Source organism: Amborella trichopoda, chromosome 4, assembly GCF_054954075.1.
Source record: "Amborella trichopoda isolate Santa Cruz 75 chromosome 4, AtrichopodaSantaCruz75HAP2 v2.0, whole genome shotgun sequence".
In the NCBI taxonomy this organism is placed as follows: Eukaryota; Viridiplantae; Streptophyta; class Magnoliopsida; order Amborellales; family Amborellaceae; genus Amborella; species Amborella trichopoda.
In genome coordinates this window covers 28147334-28157862 of record NC_142339.1, presented here as the reverse complement: position 1 = coordinate 28157862, position 10529 = coordinate 28147334, and the positions used below count along the sequence as shown (strand labels likewise).

At 36.3% G+C, this 10529-nt stretch overlaps 1 protein-coding gene across 36 annotated transcripts in view; it reads left to right on the top strand.

Moving 5' to 3' along the window:
* The first annotated feature begins 2475 nt into the window (after window positions 1-2475).
* Window positions 2476-10529, top strand: part of LOC18425595 (phosphatidylinositol 4-phosphate 5-kinase 7) — a 49241-nt gene continuing 41187 nt past the window's right edge. For 27 of the 36 annotated variants that reach the window (XR_016054356.1, XR_016054355.1, XR_016054341.1 and 24 more), the window contains exons 1-3: window positions 2476-2555; window positions 6505-6630; window positions 6794-7879. Coding sequence is in view for 13 of the 36 variants with exons in the window: in XM_088865079.1 (XP_088721205.1) it covers window positions 6614-6630; window positions 6794-7879 (1103 nt within the window). In the remaining 23 variants the exon portion in view is untranslated. Of the gene's footprint in view, window positions 2919-6504; window positions 6631-6793; window positions 7880-10529 lie in introns of all 36 variants that reach the window. The other 9 variants (XR_016054357.1, XR_016054348.1, XR_016054346.1 and 6 more) reach the window with 1 other exon arrangement.

Below are 10529 nucleotides of genomic sequence, written 5' to 3'. Positions count from 1 at the left end.
ACTTATATATGCTTAGCTATAATACTAAATATTGTCTTGGCATAATCTCTCAATACGAAATACAATCCGTTTCCTTTTAAACACAAACTAGTTTGGTATGATCACTATGGAATATATTCTTGTTTTCTTGATGAGAAAAATACAAGAATATATTTGGTATTGACAATACTAAACTCTTTTCTGTTTAAAGAAAAAAACTGATTTCATATTAACAATTCCAACATTACATTAATTTAAGATAATGTTTGGTACTCCAGGAATGCCGAACATTTTTTTTTTGTAAGGGTGCGGTTTGTATAGAGCCTAGGCTCTAAATAATCAAATTAGAGCCTACCTTCAAATGGTGTCGAGAAATGTGGTTTCGATATTAGAAATCTTTGTGATACCCTTAAAATATATTTTTATAATTATTTATAAAGTTTAAAACTTTAAAAATAGTGCAGATCGACAGATCTATGAAAACTTGAAAATCTTAAAAATTGACGGTCAAAAAATATGTTATAAAATATACTATTTCTTAAACTTGAAATCCATTTTTTTCTCATTTCTATGCATCATGGTGTCGAGATGATCAATTTGAAGATATTTGGGCATCAAAACAACCTGTTCTAGTAAAATTTTTGATGTAGGCACAAATTTGATCGTTTAGAGCCTCCTATAAATTAAGTTTTTTCTTTTTGTAATTACAAGGCTACATCCATTATCCGGTACTCCAAGTACGAAAAGACGTCCCCAAAAAAAATAATGAGCTGGAGAAAAAGACATTTGTAAAATTCAAAATTTTGAAAAGCGTATTAAACATCCCTTAAAATAAGAGATATATCGGTGTTTGTTTTTTCCCGTTGGCGCTGAATGCGGGGACAAAACCTTTTATTTATGTGGTGTTCAGTGAATGAAACAAATTCCATGTGCTCGACGGAAAGGTTTGGGTCCCAATGCCTCCATCTGCCCTTGGTGGCACCTTCACATATTCTCTCTCCTACTGGTTCCAAGGAAAATTGTTTCATGAGTTGGGGGATGCATTTCTACGTTGCGTCTCAATAGCATAAAACATTCACTTTACAGATTCACTTTAAAGATGGATGCAAATGGGTAGTCCATTTAAAACCAGATGAAACTAACAGTTCAATTTTTTTTAATAAAATTATTATTTTTTATTTTAAAAATTATTTATTTTTTCATATTCATAATCTCCGTGTTAGAGATTGTATGTCTTTAACAATTGGTTCGAAAGCCTAATTTTCCAACTAAATGAGGGCCAAGGCATATCCATCTCTCTCCTAATAGTTCTTTCTCTCTCTAGAAATGTATTAAACTAATTTTCCATCCATCTCTTATAAGAATAACAAAGTATAAATTACTTTCTCGACCCCTTCATGGTAAGGATAAACTATTTTTCCTTCTCAGTTTGCCCCATAACCTCCCAATCCCAAGTCCCATTGATGGATGGCAAGCAAGCAAATGTGACTTTGTATTCTCAGATACATATTATGTTATTTTATTTTCTCAAGTAGGCGCCGTGCCCATATTTGTTTTAGCGTCTATGCTATGCTCCCATGGGAGCGTACACTGTACATTTCCTCCCTTGAGCGGAAAACTAGCTCCCAATTTCTTTTTTTGACTTATATTTTGGGAACCACTTAGAAGTCACTAGATAACGATATTTATAAGAAGTTGAATTTTAAGTTTTATAATACTTTTCATCCTTAAAAAATTTAGACAATTTTTATTAGATTTTGAGGTAATTAATTTTTAAGTGATAATGCAATTTAAGAAGGGTTTATCTTATGGTACACTTAATTACAAAAATATACTTAACATTTTCATATACTAATTACTCTTGTTTTATAGAACAAAATTTTTTCTCTTGTTTTATAGTACAAATTTTTTTGAGCAAGGGTATTTTTTTTTATTAGGAGGGGTAGGAAAGATATGTTCATAAAAATTTAGTGACTTTTATATGGAAGATGTCATTCTCCACTATAATTAATGAATACTTATCTTTCATCTTTCTATTATGGATTTCTACCTTGTAATTGAATAATTACTTAAAATACCCCAACATAAAAAATTATTACAGTAAGAGTATTATCAAAACATATTGAATATATTTAGTAAATTCTCATATATGTGTGCGGTAACATGACCTTTTTAAAAAGATGTTAAATCCCAAAAGGGTTGTTGAAAATACCACTAGATCAGATTTTTCCTGAGGAAATAAATCGACAGCATGCTCCCTCAAAGTATGAAATCTTATATTCTACCCGTAATAAGGCAGACGATGGTTGATAAAGCGCTTCTCTCTCCTTCAACTTTCAGAAACATATTGAGATCCATTTGAGAGTGAGGGAGAGAGAGGTGCACGTCGGGCGAAAGGGCCAATCAAACGGATTTGCAGTTGAGTCGGCCCACCTGCCAGAGTGCGACCACACAAACCATTTCATTATATTATATTGTTTTCTTTGAGGCATTGACAGGTAGAAATTTGAGAGGAGGGGAATCACTATTGGTAGCTACAAGAGCACGCCATCACCTTTCCTGGCCTGCCTTCCGCTGTGAGTCTCTCTCTTCTACTTCATTGTATATGGTTCTCCATTTTTTCAATTGAATGAGGCAGATAATTTCACATATATTAACTTTATTACAACCTCATCAGATAGATCGATTGGAGGATTCTTGTTTGTTACTTCTTTCTTGTAGGAATTGGGGTTCCCTTTTCATAAACAGAGATTTCTCTTCTGATTTGGTTCCACTGATTTTCGTGGAACTTTGTAGTCTAGTGGATGTGGATGAGTTAGACATGGTAATCTAGTTGGTGGAGGTGGACTTTTGTGAAACTTTTTTTATTTCTGAATTTGATTTTGCAAATTGTTCCTTGAGAGGGTATTGCATCTCTAAGAAAGCTTGAGATTTTACTGGTATTCTCTCTCTCTCTCTCTTTGTTTTTTATGTAAAGGTGCTCCCTTGCCACTCCTTGCGAAATAATGTATTTTTTGACTGTCATTATGGTACTGCATGCTGCTCATGATTATCGCAACAATAGATCACACTACGTCACAATGCTTATTCCATGAATTGCTTTCTGTGATATGTGGGCACCTACTTTGGCATAGGCTTGTCACTCTTGAAGCTCTTCGTGGTTGCTCCTCCATATGGACGAAAATGATGTCGCTTTTAGCATGGTTCTAATCGCAAATGAGATTCTAATTTAGCTCTACTTGAACATCTTGATGCTGTAGACTAGTTTCAAGTACTCAAATGTCATGGAGGTAGATGTCTTGAAGCTGTCAATTTGGTTCATTGTTTTTGTGACCTGCATGTTTTTTTTCATGAAAAGTTCCTAATATCCATTAACCATGGAATTTGGATCCTATGGACAGTTGGGTGTTTCAGTTTGGATCAATATAGACTCTCTACAACATCAACCCTAATTACATAGATCCAAAGATACATAATTGGAAGAAAGAACTAAAAGGGAGTAATATCTGTTGAAACAAAGTGGAGTTCTCTGCATGTCAATAGGATTGCCTAGAGTTGTCTACCACGACTCTGGTAGAGATATTGGGGAGCTTCTATGGCATCCCTGTCTTGGACTCTGGTAGAGATATTGTGAAGCTTCTAGGGCATCCCTGTCTTGGAGGATTGAGGATACCAGAGCATTGGATGTATGCCATATGATGAAATCTGCACTTTTCATGTAAAAGGTCAAGAACCTTTACATGGAGAATCTCCTTTAATTGCACACCTTTGGTAACTTCTGCAAATTCCCTGCACTTACATGACACTATTTGCTTCATTATAATACTTCAGTACATTTTGCTGGTGCATAATTCTGTTGGTGAGAATATTCCATTGATCCAATTGTTGTAAGACCTAAGTATGACGTTACAATATCAAGCCTCTAGGACTTTCTGTGGTAGTCTAACATGGAGTTTTTCTTGGCCAAAATTTTGAGGATAACCAGTCTGCTGTAGATTTGGCATGGGAGCCAGTCCAAGAACCCTTCCATTGATTTTGGATATGCTATTTGGTGTGGTATGTGGTAAAGTAGTGTCTGAGCCTCTGAGGGAAATAATATGCCCCAGTAGATTTTGCAAGGCAATTATACCAGTGATAGTTAAGTCTAGCTGATGGGAAAAGGAAGGGTTTATGGAGGGTTTATCTAATAATGAGCACCATGGACTCATTGATGGCCCAAACAGGGCATGGATTGTTGGGATGACTGTAGTGGATTATAAGGTGTCCAAAGGGGACACTACTATTTATTGTTGCCTGAAAAGTTCTTCGTAGGAACTAGATTTGTAAAAGAGCAGTCATGATGAATTATAATTTACACTTTGTTCTCGCTCTCTCTGACATGATGTTATAAACTTCTAGAAGGAATAAATAAATGGTAGGAGGTGTTTTTGGCATCTTTTCATGAAAACACTCGATGAGCTTTGAGGATCTAATAGATAGATTTAGCTTTCTCGAAGAGGATTGAATGCACCAATGTACCATTGGCTATATATGTTACCTTACATTCTCTCAAGTTGGAGAGCTTTTTATCTTCCTGGCTTGCATTTGAAGACCTGAAGTTTCTCGCAACACAAAGCTTCAACCGAAACATTACTAGGTTGATATTTAGACTCGATTTTAAGTCTTAATGGTTTTTTATGGCATTCTCGAACATAGTGGTAGTTGTTCCCCCTTTGATACTTGGTGCACTCATGAAATAATGAATACAGTGCCATCAAATACAGTACCACCAAAATAACATTTTTTCTGTCACAAGTCATTCTCTATCATGTTTCGCTAAATGCTAATTCAATCATGTGTTACCCATTTGAATTAACTTTGTTTCCTCTTCGATGGTTGATCCGCTATTTAATTTATCAAGTTTGAAGTCCGAGTTCTTGCTTTTCGAGTTGACGAATTTTTTTGCTCATATAAATACAATAGCAAGATTCTGAACTCTGGTCAATTTGACATCCTGCCAAGTCAACATTGGCGTGGGCTGAGATGTCCATCCTTGCTCAATTAGCTAATCATCAAAGAGTTCTTGTACTTCCGTTGATATGCCTCAATATTCTAGACCTAACATGGATATGGTTTCTTTCAGTTATGTTTGAACTGGCTAATGCAGCCATATTTTCCCACTCTCCACCTCCTATCTTGTGGACACCTGGTTTAATTTATGACTAGAAACTGACCTCTGTCCACATTGCATTGTGTTGGAGATCCACCTCTTGAGAAAAATGGCTTCAATCTGAATTGGGAAGAAGGGTATGCGAAGTAAATTTACTGGTTTACTCTGAAAATGTTACTTAAAAAGAAATTAACATCTTTCAAGCTCATAAGTTGAAGCTTGCACATATACGTTTGGAAGGATGACCTGCAAACATATAAGACGATGTTGTCATGCACAATATAAGGAATGTCATAAAGTACAAAGATCCAAATACCTGCTGACAAACACAGAAATGTATGGACTTTAAACAAACCTTTGAATTAGAAATTTATAACCAGGAATTGGAGTGACTGAACAATTGATCCAGTACACTGCTGTTAACAGAAGCCTCACCCCAAGAACTTGTCAAAACACTCAAATGGAAAAAGGAGGGCGTACGTAGCTTAAGAAAATGCTTTATTATGAGAACAGGAGCTTAAGAAAACTTGAAAGTTCACTGCATCAACTTGATCGTTGCATGAGACTGGGGATCCTATGATCTACATATTGTTGCAGGCTTGCAGCTGGTCAAGATAACAAAAAGGCTGAAGGCCCTTTAATTTCTGCATGCTATGACTACTCATCTGAAACTTAGTATAAATAAACATCTAAATAGACATTTTAGTGCTTATTACGCATGCAGTATCATTTACAAAAACATCACAACTTGCTAAAGCCCCAGGACCCCACAGAGTACGAGAAAACAATCATATCACAATAATTCTCTCTTAAAAGGCTTTTGCCCACTCTTGTACAGTGCCCTTTTCCTTACGAAAATTTTGTAAAACTTCTTTTCAGCTTTTCTTGACCTTCTATGCCTTCTGGACTATGGCATGCATTTAATTGATATCTGTCCAACCTTTGTAATTCAGTCAACTATTTCTTGTCTTCTTAGTAACTCATACACCTGTTAATTTCTTTATTTTTTCCATGCCCTTGCAGAGTAGTTTGAAAGCCAATATATCTTTCACGCAATTTGCTTTTGTTATGGTTTAGTTATTGTGGGATATATGCTAATTTTCTGCTAAATGTGGGATATGTGCTAACTGTGGGTTTACATTCTTTTGAAATAAGCTTTCATGGTGAGGGTTGGGGTCATGCATAATCATGCTATGGAATTGTGTTTTCTTTTATTGAACTTCGATTAATGTGCTGTTTCGGGTTGGTAGATGATGTCCAAGGCAGGGATTCAAATTTTGTGCTGTTACAAGTTACTGATGACAGAGCTATTATGCAAGTTGATCTCATTTTAACATATCGTGCTCCCTGCTTGAATATTTCTTGTGTAAATGCAGGTGCTCTCTTAGAATATTGGGAACCTAGTGCAAGGAAGTGTTCCATTTCATTGCATTTAATTTCATGAATAAAGGTATCAAACATGGATCTGATGTGATGGCATAAGACATGACGGATAGCCAAAGGTGACGTTCTCATCTGCATTTACATAGGACTCATGCAACAGTTGATATAAATCAACAGCCACATTACAGACCACTTAGAGCTTATATTTTTCTTTTTGGATTTCTTGTTTCACAGTGATCTGATTGGTCTGTGATTTGTAATGTCGTGTCTCCTGTTTTGCAGGTTCAGTGAAACTGTATTCTCGAATGGAGACATTTATGAAGGGAGTTATAAAGGACAACTTCCTCATGGCACAGGAAAATATATATGGTTCGATGGATGCATATATGAAGGTGAATGGGAAGAAAGCAAAATGAGTGGAAGAGGAAAGATTTCATGGCCATCTGGAGCTTCATATAATGGAGATTTTAGTGGTGGTTATATACATGGTTCTGGCACATACATCGCAGCAGATGGTGCTTCTTACATGGGTGACTGGAGGATGAACATACAGCATGGATTAGGAAAGAAAACATACAATAATTCTGATGTTTATGAAGGATCTTGGAAGGAAGGAGTACCAGAAGGTATTGGTAGGTATCTATGGAGTAGTGGAAATACATATGTTGGGAGTTGGAAATCTGGGAAAATGTGTGGTAGAGGCATTCTAAAATGGGTGAATGGTGATCTTTTTGATGGGTTTTGGGTGGATGGTTTGGAGCAAGGATTTGGCATCTACAGGTTTGCTGATGGGGGGTATTATTTTGGAACTTGGAGCAGGGGATTAAAGGACGGAAAAGGGTCCTTCTTTCCTTCTGGTAGTAAAATTCCAAATGTAGCAAGTTGGTTAACATCTTTTAATCATGCTGATTGCAAATCTTATTTTCATGACTGTTCTGCCTCAATGGATTTGGAGGACTTCAGTGCTCAAAAGTTGAGGAAAGTCAAAAGTAGTCTCTCTGAAAAATGGTCTGTAATAGACCTATTTAAAAGTACAGGTCGTATATCACATAGGTCGACATCTCTAGATGGGGATCTGAGGCTTGGCGCCAATGTTGGAGAAATATCTAGAAAGGATGTTCTAGGTAAAGGATTGTGTGCTTTAGAGGGAGGTACAATTGGGACAGATGATGATGATGTCACTGTGTATGATAGAGAGTACATCCAAGGGATGCTAAAAAGTGAGTCTATTAGAAGTAACCAAACATCACTGAAAAATAACAGAAAACGTCATAAGCGGCAAACAAAAGAAGGGAATCGACCAGGTGAAACTGTTATCAAAGGCCACAGAAGTTATTATCTGATGCTCAGTCTGCAGCTTGGTATCAGGTATACTTGTCAATTCATTGCCAAACATTTTTATACAGTGCTTAGCCTTCTCTGCTGTCCTATTGAAACCAGGGCATTTGTTTGTTAGTTCATATATTCATCCCTTGAATTTGTTATTTCTTAATGGAGCATTTTTATTCGTTTTGGGAAATGAAATAATAAAATTTATTTATAGCAAAATCCACTAGAAGTCTATTCCATGTTAATGATCCTCCTGGTTTTTAATTCCTTTTGAGTTTTCAAGGCTTTAAGTGTGACCGCCTCCAATTCTAGTTGCTTAGTAAAAGAATAAAGACCCATGATTATTTCTTCAATCAAGATAAATTTTTCCTCCTTAATTTGGATATCTACTCCCCCCAAAAGACACAACTCTTTAAAATATAAAGGACTTGTCCAAAGTGAATTTGTTCTTCCAAATGGGAGTGGTCTTAATCCATTCTAGAATTTCTCTCTCTAAATATATCAAACCCTACTCTAGTCAAATTAGTGTTATAACCCTTATGTTCCTTTCCCTACAAATTAATTCATCATTATTATATTTTCCATATTTCTCAAAAACAATATATTCTATTTTCCAGACCTAATTCACAAATTTCTCTCTTCAAGTGCCACTGCCCATGCATGGCATGGGCTGTTCTTTTTCCTAGTGACTAGCATTCTTCTAATTTTCTAAATATTATTGTTAGCCTTTGTAGGTCATGGATTGAGACAATATAAAATGTTACTGTGTCTTCCTAATCAAATTACAATTTCGGCATAACCTATATGGCTATTACCAAGTTTTCTTTCCTTATTGAAAGAACCCTAGTCTAACATCCACATGCAAGACACCCCTTGCTTCAAAGACTGAAAATAAAAAATATTAACCTATGAGCAAATTGTAGCCTGATTTGATGGTGTTGGAAAAGAAATGAGTCTTCATATGTTATATCGACTTGGTGAGATATATACAAGGCAGCACTAACTAGTGTGCAAACAACTAGTCGGGAGACGAGTGAGTTTTCAGTGTCAGGAGGTCTACATTAGAAGCTAGCTTTGAGCCCATACGTCTTTGTCTTAGTTATGGACGACTTAACTAGGCACCTACAAGATGAGGTGCCGCGGATGACATAGTTTTGATTTATGAGACTCAAAGTGGCGTCCACATAAAGTTAGAACTTTGGAGGGATGCTCTAGAATCTGAAGGTTTTAAAATTAGCCGGACTAAGACAAAAGTCTATGGATTGCAAGTTTAGTAATAATAGGAGTAGGGACGAGGAAGTAGTTAAGATTGACGGCTAACATATACCAAAAAGAGTGAACTTTCAATAACTTTTGTCGATAACACAAGAAAATGGAGAGATTGAGGAAGATGTCGTAAATAGAATTAGAGCTGGGTGGGTAAAGTAGAGGTGTGCAACCGGAGTTTTATGTGATTTCTTCATACCAATGAAATTGAAAGGGAAGTTTTATGGGATAGTTGTGAGAGCAGCTTTGCTTTATGGGGCAGAATCTTGGGCGGTCAAGGAATAACATACCCATGGGATGAGTATAGTTGAGATGATGATGTTGAGATGGATGAGTGGAAAGACAAGAAGGGATATAATTCGAAATGAAGACATTCGAGAGGACTTAGGTGTGCTGCAATAGGCAATAAGATGAGAGAAAGTAGACTTAGGTGCGTTGGCCCTCTGTAACGCATGCATAGTACACCTGTTAGGAGGTGCAAGTTGGCTCAAGTGGAATGCTAAAAAAAAGACAAGAGATAGGCTCAGAAGGACATGACTGGAAGTGGTGAGAAAAGATATGGGGACTTATAGCTTCACTGAGGGTATGACCTTTATAGAGTAGAATGACGGACCAGGATTCGTGTAGCCAACCTCAAATAGTTGAGAAAAGGCTCTAATGATGATGATGATGATGATTAACTGTAGCGAATCACAAAATCAAGGAAGATATGACATGGTATGCTAAATGAACAAAACAGAGCTTATATTTCAGATCTATCTCTTTCCTCAATCATTATTTGATAATATGATACACTTTGCAAACTTGCAAACCTGACCTTGTAGCCATTAATTATGCTATATTCCCAAGTGTAGTGAGGCACAAACTCAAGGAAGAGATGACATGGTATGCTAAATGAACATCGCAGAGCTTATGTCAGATCTATCTTTTTCCTGCATCAGTATTTTATAACATGATCATATTTACAAATCTCAGCACCAAGGTCGGGCGGTCTTTTCTCTTTTGAACATGTAAATTAACATCAGGCAAGCGAATTATTTATAGAAGATACAAATTAGACATATCAGGTTAACAAAAGAAAAGGAGCTGCTCTTTGAACATCAAGATGCATTGAGTAAAATATTCATTTCTGTTTCTTGGTAAAAGAAGGAAGAGGTAGCACATAACTTTTGGCAAGATGACTACTTGTTCATTCTATCAAAGGGATGAAGCCACAAACTCCGTGAATGAGTTGGACCACACCCGAGTTTGGTCATGGGATATCAAGTTTAGTTTGACCTAGTCTAGCCTAGTTTAGTCTAAGCAACCACCACACAAAAACGGTTTGAAAATTTTGACCTAGTTTTATAGGTAAGCTTGGTCGAGGATATGTTTCTAACCAGAAAACTTTTTAAAAATTTTTTGAACTTCAGAAATCATGGCT